At 42.2% G+C, this 27,892-nt stretch overlaps 1 protein-coding gene across 2 annotated transcripts in view; it reads left to right on the top strand.

Moving 5' to 3' along the window:
• Nucleotides 1–27,892, top strand: part of NBAS (NBAS subunit of NRZ tethering complex) — a 670,356-nt gene that overhangs the window by 587,398 nt on the left and 55,066 nt on the right. For both annotated transcript variants that reach the window (XM_077291450.1, XM_077291451.1), the window contains exons 49-50: nucleotides 5,871–6,010; nucleotides 25,273–25,417. In XM_077291450.1, the coding sequence (XP_077147565.1) occupies nucleotides 5,871–6,010; nucleotides 25,273–25,417 (285 nt within the window). The remainder of the gene's footprint in view (nucleotides 1–5,870; nucleotides 6,011–25,272; nucleotides 25,418–27,892) is intronic.

Genomic DNA, 27,892 nt, shown 5'->3' with positions numbered 1-27,892 from the left:
GTCTATCAGAAGTCTTAATGTGATGCCACCGCCCCGGGGTATAATGGCGACATTCGAGAACGTCCATGCTTTTCTCTATCTGTATCCTACTGCCTGGGAATCCAAATGTGAAAGTGAGCATCGTAAAATGGGCCTGGATATTAATGGTCGTATCAGAGGACGGCGCGTGGGGAAATTAATATTTGTAATGACATGTTGGAAGAAATATTAGGCAATTTAGCTTCTTCTGTGCACCGCTTCCTTGTAATTGATACAGGACTGTTGTTGTTCATCTGTTCTAAGGTTTTCCTTATATCTATGTAACCGAAAAGAAAAAATCATCAACCAATTAAAAAATAGACATTACTGAGATCTGTTAAGAAAAAAAAATCATGATCATAACATAAATTGCAATATCGTGGCACTCATCTTTGGATAGTCTTTCCCTAGGCCACATATAAAACCGGGACCAGATGAGTAAGGCTGGGGGGGGGCAAAGATAGTACATAAACTTCAGTACATTCCTAGATGCTTATCCTTTTACCAGCCCTACTAGTGATGAGCGAACGTGCTCCGATAACCGACCATGCTCGTATGCTAGCCGAGTAACTTCGGCGTGCTCAAAAAATATGTCCGAGTCCTCACGGCTGTTCGAAAACCACAACCCATGCAGGGATTTCCTGTTTGTTAGGCGCGAGGACTCGAACATATTTTTCAAGCACGCCGAAGTCACTCAGTTAGAACACAAGCATGCTCGGATAACACCGAGCACCTTCGCTCATCACTAAACACTACCTAACCATGGAGTTTGGCACCCTAGATGAAGCACGCAAGCGATCGCTCCCCTGCTCATCGCCGTCTCACCCTACTAACACCTAGGTAGTCCCGGGTTCTACAACCCCTTACAAGAAGGGTGCCAACCTCCGTGGTTAGGTAGGGTTGGTAATAGGGTAAGTATTGGGGTTTATATACTCTCTGCTCCCTCCGAACTCATCTGGTCCTAGTTTTCTATGTTGTCCTAGGAAAAGACTCTCCAAATATGAGTGCCATGAGTTTGCATTTGATGTTATGATCGGGAACTTTATTATTAATTTTCCTTTTTAATATATATATCAATCAAGTGTAGTTTTTAATTGGATGAGGATTTTTTGTTTGACACGTATGATACTCATCACCCTATCGATAACATTGTTAGTCTATTTTCTTTAAACCTAGTCTGATTTTATTTTAATTACGCAATTGTTACATAGAATTTTCAAGCAAAGAATTTAAATATAAATTTTTTTTCTCTAGAAAGGGGTTAAAAAAATCAACATTTTGGGTCAATCAGGAAGTTTGTTTAAAAAGTATTCCAGAAATCAAAAGTACATGTGAAAATAAGAAACTTTGTAATATATCTCATCAGAGAAGTCTGCTTCTTTCTCCTCCTGGCTTTGTTTCATTCTCAAAACTTTCAATTCCCATTCCGGAAGTCGGAGATGACAATTGGTGCTTATAGAGTTCTATGGAGAACTTTAACTGTTGTTACAGGAGGACTTGCAGCAGAATGTTTGTCTTTCTCCAGCTCCTCCCTCCATAGAATTTTATAAGCACAAACTGTCATTTCCTATCTCAGTAGTGGGATAATCTGTCTTCATTGAATGCAGACTTTACCCAACAATTGAGAATAGAAGATTAGTCCAGGAGGAGAAAAAAAAATTCTCCAGAAAAATTATTGCAAAGTTGCTTATTTTTATCAGAATAATTATTAATTAAAACTGTTACGCTTTTAAGAACATCTGTCAGAAAATGAGCTATTGTTTAAATCAGGTTTATGTGTTCTATTTTTTTTTATTTTTCATATCATAATCATAAAAAAATCAAAATTAGTAATCCTACAATTTTCATACTAGCCACAGGACTATGTCAGACTCATGCTTCCTAATCTTTCAGGTAGAGTTTACATCAGTTTCCTTATCAGCAGAGGCAGGATTACAATGACAGGTCACATCTCTATACACAGCTGACAACACAGAATCCACCAATCATAATAGCTGATGTCACAGCTATCCTACTCTCCCTCGCTTCACAATTACATTTTTTTTCACACACTCATTAGATGCTTCAGTATAAAAGATATTCTCAGGATCAGTGTATTGCTGCTAATGTGCATGTAAATTTCAGAAAAAAAAAGTAGTCTAGAAAAAAAAAAACTGGTCAGTTTGAAAGTATTCAAGATTTCTAATTTTCATTTTTTTTATAGAGATTGGTATGTTAAAAAAAACACAATTACAGCAATGTTTAAAAATACATTTAAAACAAAAACTTGATTTAAAAAATAGACAATTTCTGATGACACATTCCCTTTAACTGAAAAGACTGGTTTAGTCCAGGGCAACAGATCTGTATCCTTCCAATCGGAGCTGAAAACCCCTAGGTTGTTTTCTGTAGAATGATAGAATGTACCCTCGTGATGGTGCCATGATGAATTGGCTGCAGTCCTGTCTCTCGTCCTTTAGGTGTTTTGCCAGAGTCTCTGGCTATCTCTCTTTCCCCCTAGTATCTCTGTCTCTGAATCTCTTTATACAGAGGCATGAAACCTATTTTCAGATTTACCCAGTGTCCTTCAGTCCACCCTCACAGATAATGGGAAGAATGGTGATGACCAAGTTGACTTGTTTGATTATGTAAACTATTTTCATAGATATTCCTCCTCTGTTTTATAAATCAAGAAACTATATGGGCCAGACAATGTATAATTGGCATATCACTAGACCTCACTAGTCATCAAGGATAAGAGCACACTGTTATATCAAATATCAGCTTACAAGTCAGTATTCCAGGCTGACACAAACAAAAGTCTGTTTTCTTGACCAACCAGAAATCAACACTTAAAGGGAGTCTGTCACCCCAAAAATCATATATGAGCTAAGGCCACCGCCATCAGGGGCTTATCTACAGCATTCTGTAATGCTGTAGATAAGCCCCAGATGTAACCTGAAAGGTAAGAAAAACAGGTTATATTATGCTCACCCACGGGCGGTCCGAGTCCGATGGGCGTGGTGGTCTTGTCTTCCTGCCGTGGCTTCATTTCAGGCGTACTTTGTCTGCCCTGTTTAGGGCAGAGCAAAGTACTGCAGTGCGCAGGCGCTGGGCCTCTCTGACCTTTCCCGGCAGAAAGACAAGAAGAGGACGTCATTGTATGAAGATAGGAGGCGCCGGACACGGACCGCAATGCCCATCGGACCCGGACCTCAGCGGGACCGCCCTTGGGTGAGTGTAATATATATCCTGTTTTTCTTACCTTTCAGGTTACATCTGGGGCTTATCTACAGCATTACAGAATGCTATAGATAAGCCCCTGATGCCGGTGGCCTTAGCTCACATACGATTTTTGGGGCGAAAGATTCCCTTTAAATCAAAAAGACAACATACAGATAAAAAGTCAATTCTTCTTGGTTTGCTAAGCATAGTCGTCTGGGTAATTAAGATATAATCTGGTTTCTTCATTCATGGGTTTCTACCTTTTTATTTTGTTTGACTGATTTACATTCCTCATGTATGTATTAAATGAGGGATTGTTATTTAAGATGGCAGTGGCAGGGGGATCTGTGTGTTTATATGCTTGTAAACTATTCATGGGTCTATAAACAGGATACATCCATATAACACTATGCATGTACAGATGTCGCAAAGGTTATCATAACTCAGGAGGAACAGTCTTGATGACTTGTCAGGCTATGTGCCTGTGTTGCAGATAAGAAGCAGATTTTTTCCTCATGGAAAACGCATTCGGATTTTGACACGTTTTTCATGTGTTTTTTGGCGGGTTTTTTCAAATACAAGTCTGGCGGCGGAATCGCTGCGATTCCGCAAAATAAAAGAACATGCTGCGTATTTTACCACGATGCGAATCCACTGCTGAAAAATACGCAGCATGAGCACAGCAATTGCGGAATGCAATTAAAATTAATGGGATGCATTTTGTTAGCGTTTTTTAAGTGCTTCTATAGCGGAAAAACGCAGCAGAAATGCTTAAAAAACGCAACGTGGGCACACAGCCTTAATGAAGATTATATTATTCAAGGGGATTAAGATTTCACAAGCCATTAACCAATGTTAACCCCTTAATGACAGCCAATATGTCTTTTAACTGACCTGAGATATAAGAGAATAGCCTCCCCATACAGGTGACAATCCAGCAGCTGTCGGCTGTCCACTATCGCTGACAACTTGCTGCATCAGCCACGCTCAGTGTTTGCACCGTCCATATCTATTTAACCCCTTAGATGCTGCTGTCAATAGTGACTACATCATTATAAATGGTTATCAGAGTGTGGGGGCTTCCGCTTTATCCCAATTGGTGCCCTCAGTTCATGATTTTGTGGTCCTGATGTTTGCCATGGCAATTCACGACCAAATAGCAGCCTTACAGTCTGACAGCTATAATAATCTGTTGAGAAGTTAACGGCTTTTAGGTGGTAAAAATACACATTTTCATTTCTGTCATGCCACTTTGCATTAATTCCTGAAAAGCACCTGAAGGGTTAATAAACTACCTGACAGCAGTTTTCAATATGTCAGGGGGTGCTGTTTTTAAAATGGTTTAACTTTTGGGGGCTTCCCAATATATAGGTCCCCTAAAGTCACTTCAAACCTGGCTAGGTCCCTAAAAAAATAAATTTAGTAAATTTCCTTGAAAAAATTAAAAATTGCTGCTACATTTTTAAACCTCCTAAAATGCTAACAAAGTAAAATAACATTTTACAAATGATGCTGATGTAAAGCAGACATGTGGGAAATATTATTTATTAATGTTTTGCTGTGGTATGACTATCTGGATTAAAGGGATAATCATTCAAAGTTTGAAAATTGCTAATTTGTTTACATTTTTCTCAAATTTCTGATATTATTTATAAATAAACACAAAACATATCAACCTAAATTTACCATTATCACAAAGTATAATGTGTCACGAAAAAACAAATCACTGAGATTTGTTGAAGCGTTCCAGAGTTATTACCACATAAAGTGACACTGGTCAGATTTCAAAAATTTGGCTCCGTCACTAAGGGGTTAAATTAGGTGTTGAATTATGTTTTTTGATGCTTTGTTATCACAGTTCTTTTGTCAATTTAACTTTTGCTAGATCCTTTTATCGGGCTACTCTTCTAGGTGTAAGCCCATATTTGAAGGGTGTCGGTCACCATATTTTGCACTCCATAGAACATACATTGTTGCATAGATCTTTCATACCTGATCTATGTGTGTTTCATGAATGTTTAGACTCAGGGCTGGACATACCATTGGTTCAACCTGTGCAGACCCACAGGGGCTCAAGAGGTAAGGGGGCTCACTTTCTCCTCCAAAGCATTTAGTCTTTTCTTGCATAGGGCCCCTTTTCTGTTTGTGTCAGTCACCTATCCTTATTGACAGCTCCTCAGTGTCCCTCCTCCCTGCAGAGATCTCACACTGCTCACGACCAGCTGCAGCTGTCAACTAGGCTTCAGAACCTCTTTATCTGCTCATTTTGATATTAGGTTTTTATTCTATTCTGACATGGATTTTAAAAGTAAGTACATCAGCTTCATGAAGTCTGACATCTATTTAATAACTTATGCAGTTTGTCGTAAGAAACTTGGTGACAGACCTGCAATCTATTTGTGACAAATCGGCTTCTATGAGTATCTGCAGTTAGTCAGCATTGATCGTTGTAGACTTTTCACTGCATACGTTTCTGTAAAAAGCATATGATTTGCGTTGTGCCTTTTCTTCTCTGCTGACTTTCAGCCGGCAGACTTTGACAAAGAGCTGCCCTCGTTTCATTGTGTACAGTATTCATCATGCTCCTTGCTTTTACCCATTTCCGCAGAATTGATTCAAGGTCTGAGCTGTGGTTTTTCACCCTCTAGGTGGAAGTGGCTGACATTGAAAATGAAGAAAAAAGATATGGTCTCTTTGTGGAGCTGCTGGACATCAGTCACACGCGCCCGGAGTTCCAGCACTTAGTTTTACTTCTACAAGCCTGGCCTCCGATGAAAGGACTAAGCATGTAAGTAATGGCCTTCTAGCTCCACTGCAGGTACAGTCAGTCCGCAAATGAAATCAAATCCCTCAACCTCTCCGAGTTCACGCCGGGGAACATCTGACAATATTCTGCTCTTTTGTGTCTTGATAAAAACTTATTTTTTTGCTAACAACATAATTTGTCCTAAATGACCTTAAGGAAAATATATAGATGTAACAGAGTATCGGTTTGTCATTCGGCACGGCTCATCGTGGCATGATTGTCTCCACCGTAGTTCTACATAAGACTTCAGGTTAATCCATTGCATTATCCTTGCAAGCTAACAAGTGGCCAAAAATAAGTGGGGTAAACGAGAAATCTAGTTCTACTTTGTCTGTCTGCAGCATAGTCTTATCTTCCTGAACAGTCAGTTTTGTAAAAATCTTGCCAGGAGCACAGGGGTTAATCTCCATCTTTAGCTGGTGGCCTATCCTTTAGCCAGGGGAGGCAGGACAGGTGATTTTTTTTTTGTCCTACTGCAGACAGGGCAAAGGGGGGAGGCTCCTGCTGCAGCCTCACATAGAACAGAGAGAAGGAGGAAGTACTGGGCTGATTTAATAATACACAGATTAGATTTATTAAATGTATCAATAATTGTAACTTGAGAGAAAATAGGATATGAAATTAGGCGATTATGGAGGAAATATTGGATTATATATTTTGTACTGTTAGTTACCAAGAGGAGAAATATACTGCAGGATGGAGCTGTATATGGGGGGGGGGGTTGAAAGGTCTGATGTAGTGCAGAATGGGGCTGTATATATAGGCAATGAGAGGAGTGATATACTCCCGAATGGGGCTGAGAGGTGTGATATACTACAGAATGGGGCAGAGAAAAGTTGAGCTGTGTTTATTGCCTGCTGCTGAGATCAATTATGTGAAACTGAAAATGCAGCTCTTCTGATGCATATGATAGAAGATAATCCTCTGCCTTATGCACCAACTGAGGATGATTTGCAATAATAACCAAGTAGAACAGGAAGCCTGAGCCATAAAGTGAAATCTATAAATTTTATTGGAATAAATACATAAAATCTCTAAGAATAAAAGGGAGCACATGTCCAATTATTACTGTCTGATAGCGCCATATATTCCATATATAATCATCCAGTATGACCCATCCACAACCAAGAGTGTATATATTGCTATAGCCACAGGATCTGTAAAAGTGCGGGGCAAGTCCCTAAAGCAGGGGTGTCAAACTGCATTCCTCAAGGGCTGCAAACAGGTCATGTTTTCAGGATTTCCTTGTATTGCACAGGTGATCATTTAATCACCTGCACAGAATGATTCCAGCACCTTGTGCAATGAGAAGGAAATCTTGAAAACACGCATGGTTTGAGGCCCTCGAGGAATGCAGTTTGACACCCCTGCCCTAAAGACTTATCCAATAGGTGTATGCACAGTAAATAGGGAGAAATCTAAAAAAAAATCTTAAATCTAATTTAGTGCATATATATATACTCTATAATGTATTGTAGGGCCATAAAGGCTCCACATTTCAAAACATATTAACCATTTAAGAATCTCATAACAATCCCATAACAGCAATAAATAAGCACCTCAAGTGAGGCAACCACACATATGGCAATAACCAGATATGGCAGTAGTAGATAGGTAAAGGGTATAGGACCTTATCCAGGCAGCATTGGTCCCCGACGCGTGTTTCGCGTTTAGCTTCTTCCCAGGGGGGTTAACTGCCTGCCTGAAATGTGGAGCCTTTATGGCCCTACAATACATTATAGAGCATATATATGCACTAAACCAGATTTAAGATTTTAGATTTCTCCCTATTTACTGTGCATACACCTATTGGATAAGTCTTTAGGGACTTGCCCCGCACTTTTACAGATCCTGTGGCTATAGCAATATATACACTCTTGGTTGTGGATGGGTCATACTGGATGATTATATATGGGATATATGGTGTTATCAGACAGCAATATTTGGACATGCGCTCCCTTTTATTCTTATAGATTTTATGTATTTGTTTCAATAAAATTTATGGATTTTACTTTATGGCTCAGGCTTCCTGGTCTAGTTGGTTATTATTTATGTTTGGAAGTGCCATTGATTTAGGCAATTTTTCTCTATAGGTATTAGAGGATCATTTGCAGTTTGACATCACTAATCTATCAGCAGCAGGCAACGAGCACAGCTCAGCTTTGTACAGACAGGATTTCTGACAATGTGCCGATTGCACCCTGTCAAAATTTGGCATAGGGTGTCTGCAGAAATTTGTGGAGCCTGGCAAAAATATATTTTGTCCTCCTTCTGATAAAAGAAGCATCTTCTACAGCTAGATATTTTAAAGGAGCTGTCCACTACTAGGACAACCCCTTCTTAAACTAAATGTTTGGACCTCAATAAAATAAACAAACCTATACTCACCTCCCATGCTGGTGCCGTAAATGTGGTGTCGACACTCGCGGTCCCCAGGCTGTGATGTGGTGGAGTGACACTTGATGTCCGGTGCCCAATCAGTGATGGCGTCACTGTCTCCGCCTTCAGACAAAGTGAACATGAAGCGGAAGTCTGGGCCTGCAGCTGATCTCGAACTTGCTCTCCTTGTTCATTTCGACAGGAGGTGGAGACAGTGACTTCAGCGCCGATTGAGCACTGGGCATCATGTGTTACTCCACCGCATCTCAGCCCCAGGACCGCGAGTGCCCACACCACTGGAATGGGTACGAGAGGTCAGTATAGGTTTATTTTATCTGGGCCGAACATTTAGTTTAAGAGGAGGTTGTCCTAGTAGCGGACAACCTCTTTAAGCAGGATTCACACACCCGTGTTTCATGGTCCGATATGGACTGAGATGCACGTACCGGCCTCGGTCACCTGACCCAAACAACAGCCCCATATATATTTAAGAGACTTTCAAGTTCTGTTCAGGAGACGTGTGGTCGTCCATGCATCTCGGTCTGCATTCAGATTGTGAAAAATGGCTGCTTACATACAGCCTCACACACAGGACACTGAGGAGGAGTAGGAGGAACATGGCTGAGCCCCTGAGGTGCTAACACTAAGGATTTATGTGTTGTTCAGTTCTAATATTTTAGTTTAATAGTTTTTTTTTAGCTTTAACTACAACATGGGAAAAAATAGGAATAAATAAAAGGAGCTTGAGGGAAGAATTTTTATAAGAAAAAATTTAGGGTATTTTCTGTATTTAGTGTTTTTATAAAACATCATGCAACTATAAACTGGTGAAAAAGTAAAGCAAACAATAAAGTAAATGGGCAAAGTTTTAATGCAGGTTTAAACTAAATAATGGCGTTTTCCTTTAAGTATTCAACCAAGACAGTCCAGAAGTGATTTTCTCCGGGTAATTCGAGGTCTGCCGGAGCCGCCTGTTGTTTTCCTATTAAGGACGTGCGTCTCGCGAGGGCGGTTATATGTGGAAAGAAATTTGGAAAGATTCTACGAGAGACACAAACAATTATCTGTGTTGAAATTTTACCTGATGGGGCGGAATCTGTCAGACTCGCTCGTGGCGACATTTTAATTAATGTCTGTGGGTGACTTTTAATGTACTATAAATAGAAATTAAAAGATACTGATGCTAACGACTTTATTAGCGCACTAAAATCTTGTGTAAATCTGCGTTGCCAAGAGTCTTCTTTTTTTTTTTTTTAGCTTTATTTTTTTTTTCTCCTCCCCGTCTACTAAAGCTGTAATCTTTCATTGTTCTGTCGACATAGCGGTACTAGGGCTTACTTTTCGCTGGCCGAGTTGTGATTTACAATGATACCCTACATTTTACCATATAATGTAAGGAAAAAGGAGAAAAAATTCCAATAATTCCGCCATTGTTTTATTTATTTTTTTGTGGGGGGGTTTGTTTATTTGGAGTTCAATGTGAAGTAAAACGATGATTCTCTAGGTCATAATTAATATGGCGATATCAATCTGGGGCAGCACTTTATATTAAACGATTGGGCAACCCCCAAACTGCTGATTTTTCTTATATCATCCGTTTGTTGGCAAAAGCACTTAGAAATAGTTGTAAAAATAAACAGGCCTGACGTTCTAGCAAAATTTGGACCTGAACTTCTGGGTTGTGGGATTGCGGAAGACTGTTGATTCCACAGCCCCTATCCTTAGATCTTTCACTAACCAAATACTTCCACAAACGTTACTCAGGCCATGTTCACATCATGTCTTCATAGTGATGAGCGAGCATGCTCACTACTCGATCACGCATCGTATGCTCCGCTACACATCGAGTATCGCGGATGCTCGAGCGCCATGCTTGAATCCCCGCCTCACATGTTTCACAGCTGTTAGACAGCCAATAAACATGCAGGGATTTTATTAAATAAAAATGCAGCCATGATGATATGTACGCTTTAAGGTTTAACTTTTCAAATTTTAGATGGTAAAAACATTGATACTACATGTATGGTAGCAGTTGCCAAAGGTTTAAAGCATACCTTAGACTTGGTGCGACTGGTGCGCTTACCTTTCCAGTTAGAAACGGTGGATCCATATGTTGCCTGGATTCTGTACCTTGCTGAAAAAAAACTCAAAAAATGCTGAAATATCCTGTCCAGACTGAGGTCAAAGGGTCAATTGGCTTCTATGAATCCATTTAAAGGGGTGGTCCGAAGTGCAAATTTTCTTCTAAAATGCCTATATATCTACAACTATCTAACTGCTTTCTTTTTTTTCTTTTTTACAACTTCCTCTTTGATGATGCTTCGTTTGAGAATTCCAGTGCATATTGGCATACTCAAAGAGTCATCAGGGCGCAAAGGCTGTGGTCTCTTCTGCAGCCCTTGCCCACTCCCTGAAAGGAAGCATCATCAGTGACCTTCATTTCACAAACTGGGTTAGTTCCTACTCTCACTGTACAATGTGCACAGTAACAGTGCGCTCTCTCGTCGGCTTAGACCAGTAGTAAATAGCTGGCAAGGGAGCACACTGTCAGTGCTCATTGTAAAATTACCCAACATCCAGAGACCTGGTCCTCATCTATGCAAGCCAGGTAATTGTCTTACAATGCAACCTGACAGTGGCCTCTGTTGCCAGCTCGTTACTACTGTTCTGTGCCGAGGAGAGAGCACTCTGTCACTGTGCACATTGCACAGTGACAGATCATGGACTAACCCAGCCCTTGAATCGAAGGTCTCCGATGATGCTTCATTTCAGGAAGGGGCTGCAGCAGGGACCACAGCCTCTGCCCCTGATGTGGCTTTGTTTGAGTATCCCTTGAATGCACTGGGATTCTCTAACGAAGTGTCATCAAAGAGGAAGTCGTAAAAAAGAAAAAATAAAGCAGTTGGAGAAAGATAGGATTTTTTTTTAATTAAAGTACATTAGAAAATAGATTAGATTCTTGCATTAAATAGGCATTTAGGATGAGATTATTATTTTTTCAGACCACCCCTTTTACTTACACATTGCTAGCCTTCCTCTAGCGTTAGCAATTATACAGTGTAAAATTATGAGGCGTGGGCTCAACCCATGTAGTATAAAAAAAAATAGGTGCTACAAGCCCATGTAGAAAACAAAAGCTAATTTTAAGTTATCAGGTGAATTGGCACAAATGATCCTTTTCACAAAAAATCCATAAAAAACATTTAAAATGTAGAGATGGGCGAACCCGAACAGTAAAATTTGTCATCCGTACCGAACACGGACTTCACCAGGAAGTCTGTGTTACTGTTCGAGTTCGGCTGCCCGAACACCGGGTGTTTATCGTGCTGTCATGTGCATGACAATGAGGCAAACTTGCCACGACAGGGCAAGTGGGAAGAGCCGGGTAAAGTGTGACAATTGGAACATCTAATAGATGTACATTTTCTGGGCAGCTGCGGGCTGCTATTTTTAGGCTGGTGGGGCAATATCCATGGCCCCTTACCAGCCTGAGAATACCAACCCCCAGCTGTCTCCTTTAGCAAGGCTGGTTGTCAAAAATGAGGGGGACCCCACGCCGTTTTTTAAAATTATTTAAATAATTAAAAAATACAATGTGGGGACCGCTCTATTCTTGATAACTAGCCTTGCTGAAGCTGCCAGCTGAGGGTTGCAGCTCCCTGCTGTGAGTTTTGTTTGGCTGGTAAACAAAAATACAGGGGAACCCATGCCAGTTTTTTTTTTTAATTATTTATTTACAGCGCTGTAGCTGCTGATGAATACTCCCATCCGCCGCTCCTGCACTCACTGTTGTTAGCGGCAGCAGGTATCGGATGATGGGATCCGTTGTCCCATCAGCTGATAACAGTGACCAGAGGTAAACTTTATACCTTCGATCACAGCTGAGCGCTCACACTGTCTCCTGACAGCGTGGGAACCACGGCTCTCTGACCGGCAGGGATGATTTCACCGCCGATCAGTAGCGCTCTTTGCCGCGCTGTCATGCACATCACAGCGCAGCAAACACTGGATGTTCGGGCCCCCCATTCAAGTGAATGGGGTTCGGGTCCGGGTATTGTTCTAGTACCTGAACCTGAACTTTTTGTAACTGTTCGGCCAAACCCTGCTGGACCCGAACATCCAGGTGTCCGCCCATCTCTATTAAAAAGTGCTTCATAGCACAAAATTAAATACAAGACCTGTTAAAATACCATAAGTGTTGGGGGTCAAAAATGCCCCCTATCATAGAAGGTAAGAGCCACTTGCATAGAAAATACAACATACGTACTGTGTAAATTGCCATGTTCAGAGAAAATCTGCAAAGTATGAAAATCCAAGAAAATACAGAAACCAAAAAGAGTATAACAAATTGGTAACATTTAGAATTATTTAAAGGGAACGTGTCACCCCCAAAATCGATGGTGAGGTAAGCTCACCGTCATCAGGGGCTTATCACCATTCTGTAATGCTGTAGAAAAGCCCCCGATGTTACCTGAAAGAGGAGAAAAAGAGGTTAGATTACGCTCACCCAGGGGTGGTCCCGTTGCGGTCCGCTCCGATGGGCGTCTCAGGTCCGCTCCGGCGCCTCCTATCTTCATTCCATGTCATCCTCTTCTGGTCTTCACGCTCCGGTGCAGGTGTACTTTGTCTGTCCTGTTGAGGGCAGAGCAAAGTACTGTAGTGCGCAGGCTCCGGGCCTCTCTGACCTTTCCGGCGCCTGCGCACTGCAGTTCTTTGCTCTGCCGTCAACAGGGCAGACAGTGTTTGCCTGTGCCGGAGCCGTGGCGTGAAGACCAGAAGAGGACGTCATGGAATGAAGATGGGAGGCGCTGGACCGGACCTGAGACACCCATCGGAGTGGGACCGCCCCTGGGTGAGTATAATCTAATGTCTTTTTCTCCTCTTTCAGGTAACATTCTGCTTATCTACAGCATTACAGAATGCTATAGATAAGCCCCTGATGACAGTGAGCTTACTTCACCATCGATTTTGGGGGTGACAGGTTCGCTTTAAGTGGATACGGCAAGAATGCGAAGGAAGGACAACAACCATCCAGTGGCCATGACCCGTTTACCCGTTTTTTATGGCTGCCCTTTTCTTTTTTGCATTTTGCCTCAGCATTAGTAAATAACGATTTGTACATTTTTGATATTCAAGATGTAAAAACCTTAGAGATTTGTGTAACCTTAGTGTATTGAAGTGTAATTTTGCAATTCATTCCTTATTAATAGTAGTAACTGTGCTTAGTAGCTCAAGAGAAAATTGGAAGAACAAGAATGGTGAGGGCTAGGGGTTAAGTCTTAACAAACGTTGGCAAGACGAGGGGCCCTGGAGGGGTGGTGTTCTTTTACGGTTTAGTTGAACACTCCATGATTTAGAACCAGCCTCAATGCCCGCACTTTCCGCCATCAGCAATCATTCAGCCTTTTATCTGTGCTTCAAGGTGAGTGTCGGAATTACCTTTTTTTTTTTTATGGGCTACTCAGCAGGAAGTGTCATTCTTCACTTGTCAGCGGTGGGGTGGGAGCGAGTTACTAACGCTATCCACTAAAACTTTCTCTCTACCATTGATCTGGGCTCTGTTTGAACTAAGTATATAGACTCCCTGTAGGGATTATAAACGCTTAGTCTCCGCTGAAGTTAAGGGGCAGTTTCTCTTAAAAAAAAAAAAAAAAAAACTAATTACTGTATATTGTGCCCTATTGAGCACCGGGCTTGAAGAGTCCTTAAAGAAAAACAAAAAACCCTGTCTTCCAAGCGGGGTATTCTCTGGCTGTTTGATGTAAAATGAATACGTTTCTGAAAATTCCAGGAACTGTCTGTGAGTAATGCTTCGTGTCTGAAAAGATTTTCCATAGGCAAGAAAAGAACCAACGAGTATTATCCCTGGCCAACTCATTCTCCACGCCGCCCACATTATCAGCGAGTGTGATCATCCAGTCTGTTAGATGTGTTCTAGAAGGAAGGGGTCATCCAGTTTAGAGGACTCATTTTTGTACATCCTGTTAGGGAATTCTGGGCGATCATACAGGTGGCCTCAGTTCTTGGTCTGTGTGGAGAACAGGTATTATTATTATTATTTATTTATTTATATAGCACCAATGATTCCATGGTGCTGTACATGAGAAGGGGTTACATACAAATTACAGATATCACTTACAGTAAACAAACTTACAATGACAGACTGATACAGAGGGGCGAGGACCCTGCCCTTGCGGGCTTACATTCTGCAGGATCATGGGGAAGGAGACAGTAGGTTGGGGGTTGCAGGAGTTCCGGTGTTGGTGAGGCGGTAGCTTCGGTAGTGATGAGGAGGCAGCGGGGTCGGTGCAGGCTGTAGGCTTTCCTGAAGGAGATGAGTTTTCAGGTTCCGTTTGAAGGATCCGAATGTGGTTGATAGTCGGACTTGTTGGGGCAAAGAGTTCCAGAGGATGGGGGATATTCGGGAGAAGTCTTGGAGGCGATTGGATGAGGAGCGAATAAGTGTGCAGGAGAGAAGGGGGTCTTGGGAGGACCGGAGATTACGTGGGGGAAGATATCGGGAGATTAGTTCAGAGATATATGGAGGAGACAGGTTATGGATGGCTTTGTAGGTCAGTATTAGTAATTTGAACTGGATACGCTGAGGGAATGGGAGCCAGTGAAGAGATTTGCAGAGGGGGGAAGCGGAGGAGTAGCGAGGAGAGAGATGGATTAGTCGGGCAGCAGAGTTAAGGATGGACTGGAGAGGTGCAAGGGTGTTAGCAGGGAGGCCGCAGAAAAGGATGTTGCAGTAGTCAAGGCGGGAGATGATGAGGGAATGCACAAGCATTTTAGCAGATTGACGGTTGAGGAAAGGATGGATTCTGGAGATATCTTTGAGCTGGAGGCGACAGGAGGTGGAAAGAGCTTGGATGTGCGGTTTGAAGGACAGGGCAGAGTTGAAGGTTACTCCGAGGCAGCGGACTTCCGGTACGGGGGAAAGCATGATGTCATTGATTGCGATAGATAGGTCAGGTAAGGAAGATCTATGGGATGGAGGAAAGATGATGAGCTCAGATTTGTCTACATTGAGTTTGAGGAAGCGAGAAGAGAAGGAGGAGGATATGGCTGTTAGGCACTCTGAGATTCTGGACAGCAGAGCGGTGACGTCTGGGCCAGAGAGGTAGATCTGAGTGTCATCAGCATAGAGGTGATACTTGATCAAGAGGACCTTCCCTGTCCTGCATAACACAAAGTATTGATTTTTATAGACACTGTAGCGTAATGCTTATTTTGTCCTATGGTGGCTTTGCACTGTATATGTCGGCATAAATTGGTACACCTTCTTGGTAAAGTAAGATTTTAACCATTCTCTCTTTGAACACAATAACAGTTTCCCAAATTTTGAAAAGACTGAGCTTCATAGAACATTGTTTTAGCCTATACCATGAAAGTAAATTTAATAATAACTTTCATTACAAACGTTTCAGTTTTATTAAAATTAGTTGATGTAAAAATGAACACACCCCACATCAAAAACTCGTAGTATTTTTAGACCTCCTTGATGTTTGACAGCACCTACACTGTGTGCAGAATTATTAGGCAAGTTGTATTTTAGAGGATTATTTTTATTATTGATCAACAACTATGTTCACAATCAACCCAAAAGACTCATAAATATCAAAGCTTAATATTTTTGGAAGTTCGAGTGGTGTTTTTTTTTTTTTTTTATAGACTTGGCTATCTTAGGAGGATATCTGTTTGTGCAGGTAACTATTACTGTGCAGAATTATTAGGCAACTTAATAAAAACCAAATATATTCCCATCTCACTCTGTCACGTCTGTCACACATGCTCAGTGTGAACTTGTTTTTATCTGTGAAGAGCACAGGCCGCCAGTGGCGAATTTGCCAATCCTGGTGTTCTGTGGCAAATGCCAAGCATTCTGCATGATGTTGGGCTGTGAGCACAACCCCCATCTGTGGACGTCGGGCACTCAGACCATCCTCATGGAGTCGGTTTCTATCCGTTTGTGCAGACACATGCACAATTGTGGCCTACTGGAGGTCATTTTGCAGGGCTCTAGCAGTGCTCCTCCTGTTCCTCCTTGCACAAAGGCTGAGGTAGCGGTCCTGCTGCTGGGTTGTTGCCCTCCTACGGCCCCCTCCACATCTCGTGGTGTACTGGCCTGTCTCCTGGTAGCGCCTCTGGACACTACGCTGACTGACACAGCAAACCACCTTGCCACAGCTCACATTGATGTGCCATCCTGGATGAGCTGCACTACCTGAGCCACTTGTGTGGGTTGTAGAGTCTGTCTCATGCTACCACGAGTGTGAAATCACAACCAACACTCAAACGTAACCAAAACATCAGCCAGAAAGCATTGGTACTGAGATGAGGTCTGCGGTCCCCACCTGCAGAACCACTCCTTTATTGAGTGTGTCTTTATAATTGCCAATAATTTCCATCTGTTGTCTATTCCATTTGCACAACAGCATGTGAAATTTGTTGTCAAACAGTGTTGCTTCCTAAGTGGACAGTTTGATTTCACAGAAGTTTGATTTACATGGAGTTATATTCTGTTGTTTAAGTGTTCCCTTTATTTTTTTGAGCAATGTATATATACATTGATTTATTGAGAGAGTAAGATTGAGTTTCATTATGTTAGGAAGCCAGGTAGAAATGTGTTAAATCCTCTCACTGTAAGTCATCATTAGGTGCTCCTGGATAGCATTGTCTAAGAACCAGGACATGTGTTCACCTTGCTTTATCTGCTGGGGAAGCTGAGCAGAGTGGGTTGTGTTCGAGCTCACAGTTACATAGGTTGAAAAAACACCCAGGTCCATCAAGTTCAACCTTCCTCCACCAATTGTACATGTTGACACTAAATTAACTATAACCCGCAATGTTATGTGTATTGTGGAAATCATCCAGCCCTTTTTTAAAAGCTGTTATAGTGTCAGCCATTACAGATTAATGACTCTCTGCTGGTGTCTGACATGTGACAAATTAGTTACCCCTAACTGACTGTCACAAGAGGTAAGTCTGCAGGGAAAAGCTGTCATGGCATCATCATGGCATCATCATGGCATCTGGACAAGATGGAGAAAAAAAGAATGTGAGTGACTCAATTAGAGAAGGTGCAATGTATGAGGTACCTAGATGTAACTGTTTATTTGTGATCCTGCCTGCGTCTCCTCAGTAATGTGGTTCCTGTATGGTCCGCAGTCTGATGATGGCTGGTAACAACAACTCCCAGCATCTCCTTACCATTGCTAAGGACATACTGGGAGTTGTAGGTTTATGTGATACAATTATATATGGGGGCGTCTTGATGATACAATTGATGGCTGTACTGAGCTTGGTGATGTATTCAGGTACTTAAGGTGGTTCTGTTGATGCGTTCATGTACTGGTGATGGTACTAGTGTTGTACTTGTTTGCTGATGGGTGGGGGGCGTCTTAGGCTACATCTGCCTATACCTTGTCCCAGCCCTGCTTACAATCACAAAACACTGTGCAATTCTGATAAACTTGATAATATACTGGGTACTGTCAATAGTATCCAGCTCCCAGGGAAGAAATATAATAAATGGATAAATTCACGTTGCAGTGATTAGAATAGTTTACTAATAGGGAAGCATTCCAGAAAAAAAAGTGCCTCCTATTTCTTAATTGAGATCTCCAGCAGTAGATACAGGACATCTTGAATATTCATTACTGCTTAGTGTAATATTAACGGATTATGGTAAGGATTAAAGCTCTAATCTATCCCAGCAGTTTGTACAATCATGGAGCTGCTACTGCATAAAAATAACTTTGACACTAAAATGAGTCCATTAGACGGAGTGCTGTGTCAATGCTAGATACTTATTGGTAATCTACACCCAGTGGACTTCTAATAGAGACTGTGTAGTCATTTAAAGGGTTGTACTAAGTCTGTAAGTTATCTGTAATATAGGAACTAACTTCCCGATTCCTTGGACCCTCGTGGAACCTGTGAAACGGGACTCTGAAGAACCCCATCTGAATGGTGTGAAGGTTAAGCATGTGCACCTCCTCCCCATCCATGTTTCTAAGAGAGCCAATGACCAGCCAACCGCTATGCTCCGCAATCTCCGGTGGTCCCTTTGAGAATGAGTGGAATGTGGGATGCACATGCTGGGGTGGGGACATACAGACCCCCAGCCCTATAATTCACCTATTGTCTCTTTGCTCTCATGTGGTATTATATTTAACTGTACCTAATCCTTATTTCACCCAGAATTATATTTTGGGGAGAGACCGGAGGCTCCCATACACATGAGACTGTTGGTCGACCCTGCCAATATCTGTTAGGTCAGCTGAAATCAGTCTGTTGTGTATAGGAGCCTTAAGACTTCTTCTCTTGTGGACATTTCCTTGATAATCATATTTTCTTCACTGGTGGTGTAGCAGTCTTACCTTGAGTAAATATTAGCTTGTTATGCACTGGTGAACATGTGTTGGGCTTGTGTTTATACACCTCAACCAATCAGAAGAAGCGGAGCTGCTTCAGGGAGGGAGGAAGAAGGATCTTTAAACCAATGATAGGACAGAGGTGTGTCTCAGACGACCACAGACTCCTGTAGACATTGTAGCCAAGATATAGTCACAGATCATGGCTTTCTGAGCTCCTGACTGGCCATCTCCTTAAAGTCTTGTAGTGCCTTAGCCAAGGTCTGTCCTGGAGAGGTCAGACTCCTGTTATTCTATAAATGCTGTAATATTCTGTTACGCTCCCATCAGGTTAAATAAACTGTTGCAATTTTTTCACATATCCAAAGAGAGTGCGGTGAATTTGATTAATTGCCAATTCAGGACCTCTTGGTCCCTTACACCAGCACCTCGTCTCATTAGGCCGAGTGCACGCCAAATAACCCCCCTCTATTCTATAAATATGGCTTACTTTCTTAAATGAAAAAAAATCTTTTCAATTTTATTTGTATATTTATAATATTGTGAGATAATTACCATGCAGCGCAGAGGTCCACCACTTAAATACTCCATCACTTCCCAGCCTACGGATCTCCACTTCCATATAAAATACTGATTTCCTATGTTGGTTTATTTTTTTTTTATTAGTAAAATTTTGTTTCTTTTGGGAAGATGATTATTTCTATCAAATAAATCTGCGCCCGTTACGGACATATAAAACATTAATGAGGCATTCTGAAGTTCCTGTGTTCAGAGTTTCCGGCTCACTTTCAAAGAGCTCTGCGAGCCATTAAAAGACGTAGCAACACTTTTTATTGCCCTTTGCGGTGACAATAAATTACCATCTTTGTCTCTAATTAACGGTTTTATGTATAATTAATAGACCGCTCACAGAAGGTCCTCGCACCATAATTTATCATAGTTTTTGATTAGAAAAGAAATGTTTTGTGTTGGTACCTTTGCATTTGTCAGTTAACTCTTTAAGAGGAAATATTTGGTCGATGCCGATTTTCTTTGTTCTTTTTTCCTGCCTGTTCCTAAAAAACAGTAATGCTGTGCTATGTTCACATTTTTTGCCCTACATTTAGCTTGTATAATATACACGCTGGACGTGTCTTTTAAGGGGTGTTCTGATACCTTTAATTCCCTTTATAAGTATATATCCTTAAAACCGAACTACTTTTGTGATTTGCTCTTTTATAAAATGCAGTGAATGTTGTCTGTACGGACTTTTAAAGGAGTTTGGAACAGTGCCACATAAAAGGTTAGTACACAAAATGAGAAAAATGGGACTTCGAGAAAATATATGTAACTAGCTCGGATTGTGTCACAATTAACAGTGGGTGTACTACAGGGATCAGTATTGGGCCCTCTTCTTTTTAATATATTAATGACCTTGTAAGGGGGCATACTAGAGAAGAATTTCAATATTTGCATTTGATTAAACTCTGCACGATAATCAACCTCAAGGAGGATAATTTGATATTACAAAAAGATTTATATAACCTGGAAGCTTGGTCTGAAATATAGCAATTACATTTTAATGCATCCTATGGTTTTCTTTGCCTTGGCAGCAGCTGCCTGGCATTGGTCACAAAAGTTAAATTTGCCATCCACCCAAGTCTTTCTCAGTGAGAGTTTAACCCAGTGTTATAGAATGTAGTACATAATTATACATTTTATTTCCTCTGTCCAAGTGCATGACCTTATATATACAGCTCTGGCAAAAATTAAGAGACCACTGCACAGTTTTATAAAAATCAGCTTCTATACAAGTCTGACAGCCATTCCATTCCAGTGTCAGTTGAATTCCAACCAGAGTACACCTCATTCTACTTAATGAGCTTCTGAAAAGTATAAAAACCCTGCTATTCTGTTCACAATCCTCTTGCAATAGGACAAGCTGAATGGCAAAATAAGTGCTAGTAATATCCCAAAAGTAATAAGAATTACAAAATTACTTTTAACGATGCCAAAGGAGTTGAAAAGAAAAGTCGTAAGTGAGGAAAAGAAAGGCTCAATTCTGGCTTTACTAGCAGAGGGACACACTGAGCGTCATGTTGCCTCCATCCTTAAAATTTGTAAGATGGCAGCCCATTACAACAAGGTCAAGCAGTAGATATTGGGGACAACAAAGCTACAGACTGGCAGAGGGCAAAAACGACTCTCCACTAACCGTCATCTTATTCGAATGTCACTCAGCAACCGCAGGATGACATCAAGTGACCTACAAAAGGAATGGCAGCTGGGGAGAAGTACACTGCTAGAACTGTTCGTAGCAGGCTCCTGGAGGCAGGACTCAAGTCATGTAAAGCTAGAAAAAAGCCTTTCATCAATGAGAAGCAAAGGAGCGCCAGGCTGAAGTTTGGCAAAGACCATAAGGATTGGACCAGAGGCCTGGAGTAAGGTAATCTTCTCTGATGAGTCTAATTTTCAGCTTGGCCCAAAACCAAAACCTGGTCATCTAATAGTTAGACGGAGACCTGGAGAGGCGTACAAGCTACATTGTCCTGCACCCACTGTGAAATTTGGTGGAGGATCGGTGATAATCTGGGGATGCTTCAGCAAGGCTGGAATTTGGCAGGTTAATCTTTGGGAAGGATGAATAAATCAAGCCGCATACAAGGTTATCCTGGAATAACAGTTGATTCCTTCTGTTAGGCAATGTTCCCCAACTCTGAGGACAGGTTTTTCCAGCAGGACAATGCGCCATGCCACACAGCTAGGTCAATCAAGGTGTGGATGAAGGACCACCACATCAAATCCCTGTCATGGCCAGACCTGAACCCCATTGAAAACCTCTGGAATGTAATTAAGAGGATGATGGATAGTCACAAGCCATCAAACAAAGAAGAACTGCTTACATTTTTGTACGAGGAAGTTGCATAAGGTCACCCAAAAGCAGTGTGAAAGACTGGTGGAAAGCATGCCAAGACGCATGAAAGCTGTGATTAAAAATCATGGTTATTCCACAAAATATTGATTTCGGAACTCTTCCTGAGTTAAAACATTAGTGTTGTTGTTTCTAAATGATTATGAACTTGTTTTTTTTGCATTATTTGAGGTCTGCAAGCAATGCATTTTTTAGTTATTTTGACCATTTCTCATTTTCAGAAAATAAATACAAAATTTAGTGCTTGGAACTTTGGAGACATGTTGTCAGTAGTTTATAGAATAAAAGAACAATTTACATTTTTGCTCAAAAATATACCTATATAGAGAAAAATAAGAAAAACAAGAACATTTTGCAGTGGTCTCTTAATTTTTGCCAGAGCTGTATATGTCTCGTAGCTGTTCCACAGCCGCAACACATGCAGGGACTGCTTAACAAACAGGCAATCCCTGCATATGCTGTGGCTGTCAAACAGCCGCGAGACATGCAGCTGCGGGGACTCAAACATATTATTCGAGCAAGATGAAGTCACTCGGTTGGCACCCGAGCATGCTCAGATAACACCTTTTCCGAGCATGCTCGCTCATCACTACTAATAACATGAGGATCTATGTCATGCCCTGCAAATTACTTTTAACCCCTATATCCCACTGGGGCATATCATAGATGCAGTGTAATATTTTGGAGCTCTTTTACTCCAACTTGGACACTTTTTAGCCTCATTAATGCTTGAATCTGGAAATCATGGCTTCCGCTGGCAGGGAATGTGCCCCTGGGGCAGAGTGGTTGGTAAGTGCAAACAAGCAACTCTACCTTGAACAGGGTGATTAGATTCAAGGCTACAACATCAAATTATTTGTCCCATGCTGAGGGAAGCCAAGGGAAAACTGCTTTTGGTGCGTATACCAGTCTAATATGTCCAAGAAGTGACAAAATTCTTATTCTCTAACTTTCCGGCCACTCATCCGCTTCACCAGCCTTCTGCCAAGAGTTTAACTGCAGGAGCTTCCTTGCCATCACTTCCCAGCATGCATTGCTCCTGCATTATCCAATGGCTGGCCTACACTAAACTGAAAGCCCGCCTCTATGTTATGCCTGTATGACAGACAGGAGAGCAGGAGCAGAGAGCACCGCTCCTACTTTCTGTTACCAGCACTTTAGAGTGATTTGGGGAAGCAAGGCACTAATTTATACATTTACTGATCTGTGGATTCTCTGCCACATAAGATCAAGTTGTCTGAAAGTATAAAGAGCAATAAAAGTGATATAAGCCAGCAGAGTAGCGAGCATGGACTTGTATCCCATCTATCCTCTCTGTTATCTGTTGTGTCAGTGTCACTTCTGCTCTTTTCAGAAGTCTCTTTTTTTCTCAAACATAATTTATGACCTTGGCAACTTCATTTCAAGGTCACTGACCTCAATCCTTCTGCCTATGATGTCCCCAGCTGCTCCCAGAAGTGCCACCTTTACCTCTCACCCTCTATTGTCCCCCCTGATATCGCACATCCCTTGCCTGCAGTCCCTTCACGACGCGCCGTGTAATTGTCATTATTATTTCCCATTAGTTGATCCTACTTAATTCTTTATTGCCAGTTGTTGTTTTTTTACTGAACTGAATCACGTTTCCGTACCCCTGAGATCTGCCTCCGACTACAAGAGGGATTTACAGTATGTTCTTCCTGTGACAATTAATTCAATTTCTAGTCATAATTAGCTGTCAGATTAAGATTTTCCTTCACTGAAACTACAGGGCCGGAGCCGACACCTGATAACAAGGGACCAGAGGGTATACCATGGGGGTGAGGGACCAGAGGTTATACCATGGGGGTGAGGGACCAGAGGTTATACCCTGGGGGTGAGAGACCGGAGGTTATACTCCGGGAGGCAAGGGACCGGAGGTTATACCCTGTAGGCGAGGGACTGGAGGTTATACCCTAGGGGCGAGGGACTGGAGGCTATACCCTGGGGTGCGAGGGACTGGAGGTTATACCCTGGGGGCGAGGGACCGGAGGTTATACCCTGAGGGTAAGGGACCGGAGGTTATACCCCGGGGCGAGGGACCGGAGGTTATACCCTGGGGGGCAAGAGACTGGAGGTTATACTCTTGGAGGCGAGGGACCGGAGGTTATACCCCGGGGGTGAGGGACCGGAGGTTATACCCCGGGGGGCAAGAGACTGGAGGTTATACTCCTGGAGGCGAGGGACCGGAGGTTATACCCCGGGGGCGAGGGACCGGAGGTTATACCCCGGGGGCGAGGGACCGAAGGTTATACCCTGGGGACGAGGGACCAGAGGTTATACTCTGGGGGCGAGGGACCAGAGGGTATACCCTGGGGGCGAGGGACCGGAGGTTATACCCCAGGAGCGAGGGACCGGAGGTTATACCCCGGGGGCGAGAGACTGGAGGTTATAATTAAGGGAGCTTAGTCTCCAGAAGCGCGTTGAGATTCACACCCATATGGTTTGTGCTGAAGTTTGTACCCTCTATGTTACAAGTTTGTGAATAAAGAAATTTTATCTTCACGGATTCAGTGGAGCTGGACATTTTTCTTGTTTTGGACCAGAGGTAATACCCCGTGGGCGAGGGAATGGATGTTAAACACCAGGGGGTGAGTTGCCAGGTGTTATACTCTGGGGGGCGAGGGTGATGGCACAGGATAAGACTTTTGTAGATGTGGTGTATTAGACCAGGCGGACTCTCCTGTGGCATCTGTCAGGTTAATTGAGCCGTGTAGATATCTTCGATGTATATGCAAAAAATGTACAATAGATGGATAGAGAAATCAGCAACACTTCAATTTTCAGTGTGAAAAAATGTAGAGTGCTGCTATTTTTTGCATCTGTTATTTGGGAGGGTGATAACTCGGGTACCTGGGATGTGCACGCACTCTTTTACCATAGTGCAGTTTTCTATTTTTTTATTTTTTTTTAATTAATGTTTTAATAAGTAGAAATAATGATGTAAGAGGCTTTTGTGCAGGTTCTGAGTTCTAGCGTGCAGGTTCTGAGTTCTAGCATGCCGGTACAGGAGGACCACGCTCTGTTCATCTGTGCACACTCCGTCTATATATAGAGTGATAATTAGCCGGGCTCTATCATCTCCGATGTTTTTCGACACTCGCCGCTGTGTTTATTTCTACTGCTTTGGCCGCTCTTTAGATTGTCCTTTTCATCCTGACGAGAATGGCAAATATTGATTTAAGGCCTTGTCAGTGTGTAGGGCAAACATTTTGAACTACATCAGAGTGAAGACTGATTGAATTTAGCAGGAGGAAGCTGGCGGTGGAGAATAACACACCGGGTGCATTTTCTAGATATATCTACATCATGGCTCGGACGGAGGCTTCCATCGTGTATTATCCCTGGTCTTCTCTATCGTATCCAGATTCCACTGGAGGTCACCGATCCCATTGAGTATACAGAAAGATGGCCATATACGTAAAGGGGTTGTTCTGCCGATAGGAAGGGCGTATAAGAGCGATGTAATTAAAGACGCCTACACTCATCCATTTAGGAGGAGTTGTAGATTTTAGCGCTTTTTCTCCAGTGACATTTTTTTTTTCTTTTTCTCCTAGTGTATCTTCGGAAGATGATCCATGGGTTAAGCTGGTGAAAGCGATGCTCTCTAACTGCGGGACGGAGCATGTTGAGGGAACATCCGCCGAAGTCCTAAAACTGTGCCGGTCCTTCTACAAGTCTAGGCATGCGTTCTCTGTTGAGGTATGAGACTTATACAGGTGGATGTGCACCTTCAGATTCAACAGGAACTTTTATGGGGTGTAATATTGGGGTTACTTTGATGTCATTTATTTTAGTAGGGTGTAGGAACCAATCTACACCAAGGATTATCATTTTTTTTCACCATCCAGAACAAAGTTATTCCTGGGTACCTCAACATTGCCCAGAGAAGCTGCAGGGGATCCGTGAGTTTGTGTGTTAGTTCATTTTATTTTTTTAGTGTATGCCTTTATAAAATAATTTTTATTCACTGGAAAACCACTTTAAAGTAAGAAAACAGTCACCTTGGGCAGGTCCTAAATGGCTTCTGCCCACCCAGCTGGGCTTGATCGAAAGGACTCTGCCTGCTTGTGTAGGAATAGACCCTTCAATCAAGCCAAGCTGGGCAGGGAGAAGCCGTGAGGACCTGCCCACATGACTGTTCTCCACGTTCCAGGGACATATATGCCCACAATGAGGGAGCCTGTCCTTGATTCTTGCTATCTGGGGTTTGGGCATCATGAACCACACAACAGATGTGTAAATAGATATGCAGATAAGATAGAGACCAGGGGAGATACTGTCTAGATAAATACATATACTCCGCAACATTGCAACACCAAGAAGAAGTCGTGGAATTCTGGAAATCACAGGATGGATGGGCGCCTTACTGATCTGCAAATGATGAAAAAATGGAAGCACAATTTTCAAAACATCACAATATATTCGGTGTCAAATATGAGCTCCACACCCAGAAATCCCCACAGTTACAGCCTTGGGTGCTATCAGTGAGGTTATTACTGGTTCTGAGAAATGTTCTGACACACTGAATGCACATGAGAAAATCATCAAGATCCGCTGCTGGCGGCTCTTTTCTAATTGCCAACCATTGACATCCCAGATGTTCTCAATGGGAGACAAGTCCGGAGACGCTTCAGGCCATGGTAGCACGTTTAGGCCACTCAGGCTGCTCACAGAAGCATGAGCAATATGCGGGCCTGGAGTTGCCAAGCTGAAAAACTGTTCCTGGTAAACTTTGGAGAATTAATGCTACCTCTTGTTCCACTAACTCCAAGCTGTTTGTGTAGCTGGAATGGAGACTAGAGGGATGCAGCTATTGCACATTTTGCCCCCCCAAACCATAATCACCATATAAAGGTCTTCAAGGAAACGGAAAAAATGTCCCCAGAACCATTTTCTAACACAATTACGTCAGGCCACATTTTGCTTGTGCTACTGTGAGCAGCCTTTGTGGCCTAAAACTTGCTACCATGGCCTGCAGTGTCTCAGAACTTGTCTCCCACTGAGCACATCGGTGACGTCATTGGTGGCAATTGCAAAACAGCTGCCATCAGCGGATCTTGATGATTTGCCCAAGTGCATTCAGCACAGCAGAGTATTCCTCATACAATCAAAAATAACCTTTCTACATGTGGCACTCGTGCTCCATACTGAATACATCGAGATGTTTTGAAAATGTTGTTTCCATTTTTTCCTCATTGGCAGATCTGTATCATGTCTTTCTGGTGATTTCCGTCATTCCACGATTTTTTCTTCTGGGTGTCTCAATGTTGAGGACAGATTGATAGATACATTAATAGACTGATAGATCTGCTGATAAATATGTAGATGGATAGATCCGCACATAGATGAATAGATGGACCGATACATTGATGGATGAATGTTTAGGGAGATGAGAAGCTTCTGTGTGTTTACACCTGTAATCCCGCCAATCTTCCTCCATTTTTTCTCTCCGCTATTCGCCTCTTTTTATCGCTCGTCTTCCTCATTTAGGATTTTGATGGTTTCTCACACTCCAGTATATCAAATGTTACTTCAGAATTGCTCTCACTCAGTGCAGGATCTGTGCAACCTCCGAATTTATTGCAGGGCACATTGTATCCATGGCGATAGATTGCTTTTTCCTTTTTTTTTTTTTTTTTTGTTTCTGGAAGCTGTGAATTTCATCCAGAAATGTATTTTTCCTCATGCATCCAGCGCGCAGCAATTTGGCTCCGTGAATATAAAAATATATAGTGGTTGGAAATCTCAGCGCTATGTGGCGGATTTCTCCCAGTGTTAAATGTGACAGGCTGGAGGAAATCCACTTAATACCTGCTTTTCCATCGCCTCCTTGTTATTGCATTGATATCTGTCACTTAGACGGTCGGAGTTGACAAGCTCGCTCTTTGACACTGCTTAACTGGCGAAACAAACCATGACTCCATCCCGCGTACCAAATCTCCGTGTACCGCAAATCTCATTTCTGTTCTTCTCTTCCATAATAACCTGGTTGGCAGCAGTGCTTACAATGAAGACATGGCTTCCTCACCTCTTCTCCAAAGTTTTGTCTTAGTTACGCTTTTCCTTTTATAAATGAATCTTTTTATCGCAATCCTCTTTTCCTCCGCACCGCACCGGAATCAACCTTCTACCAGCCAATCCAACCATGACCGGGACAATTTCTTGAGAAAAGCA

The sequence above is a fragment of the Ranitomeya variabilis genome, chromosome 2, assembly GCF_051348905.1.
Source record: "Ranitomeya variabilis isolate aRanVar5 chromosome 2, aRanVar5.hap1, whole genome shotgun sequence".
Classification (NCBI taxonomy): Eukaryota; Metazoa; Chordata; class Amphibia; order Anura; family Dendrobatidae; genus Ranitomeya; species Ranitomeya variabilis.
This window is presented reverse-complemented; position numbering and strand designations above follow the sequence as displayed.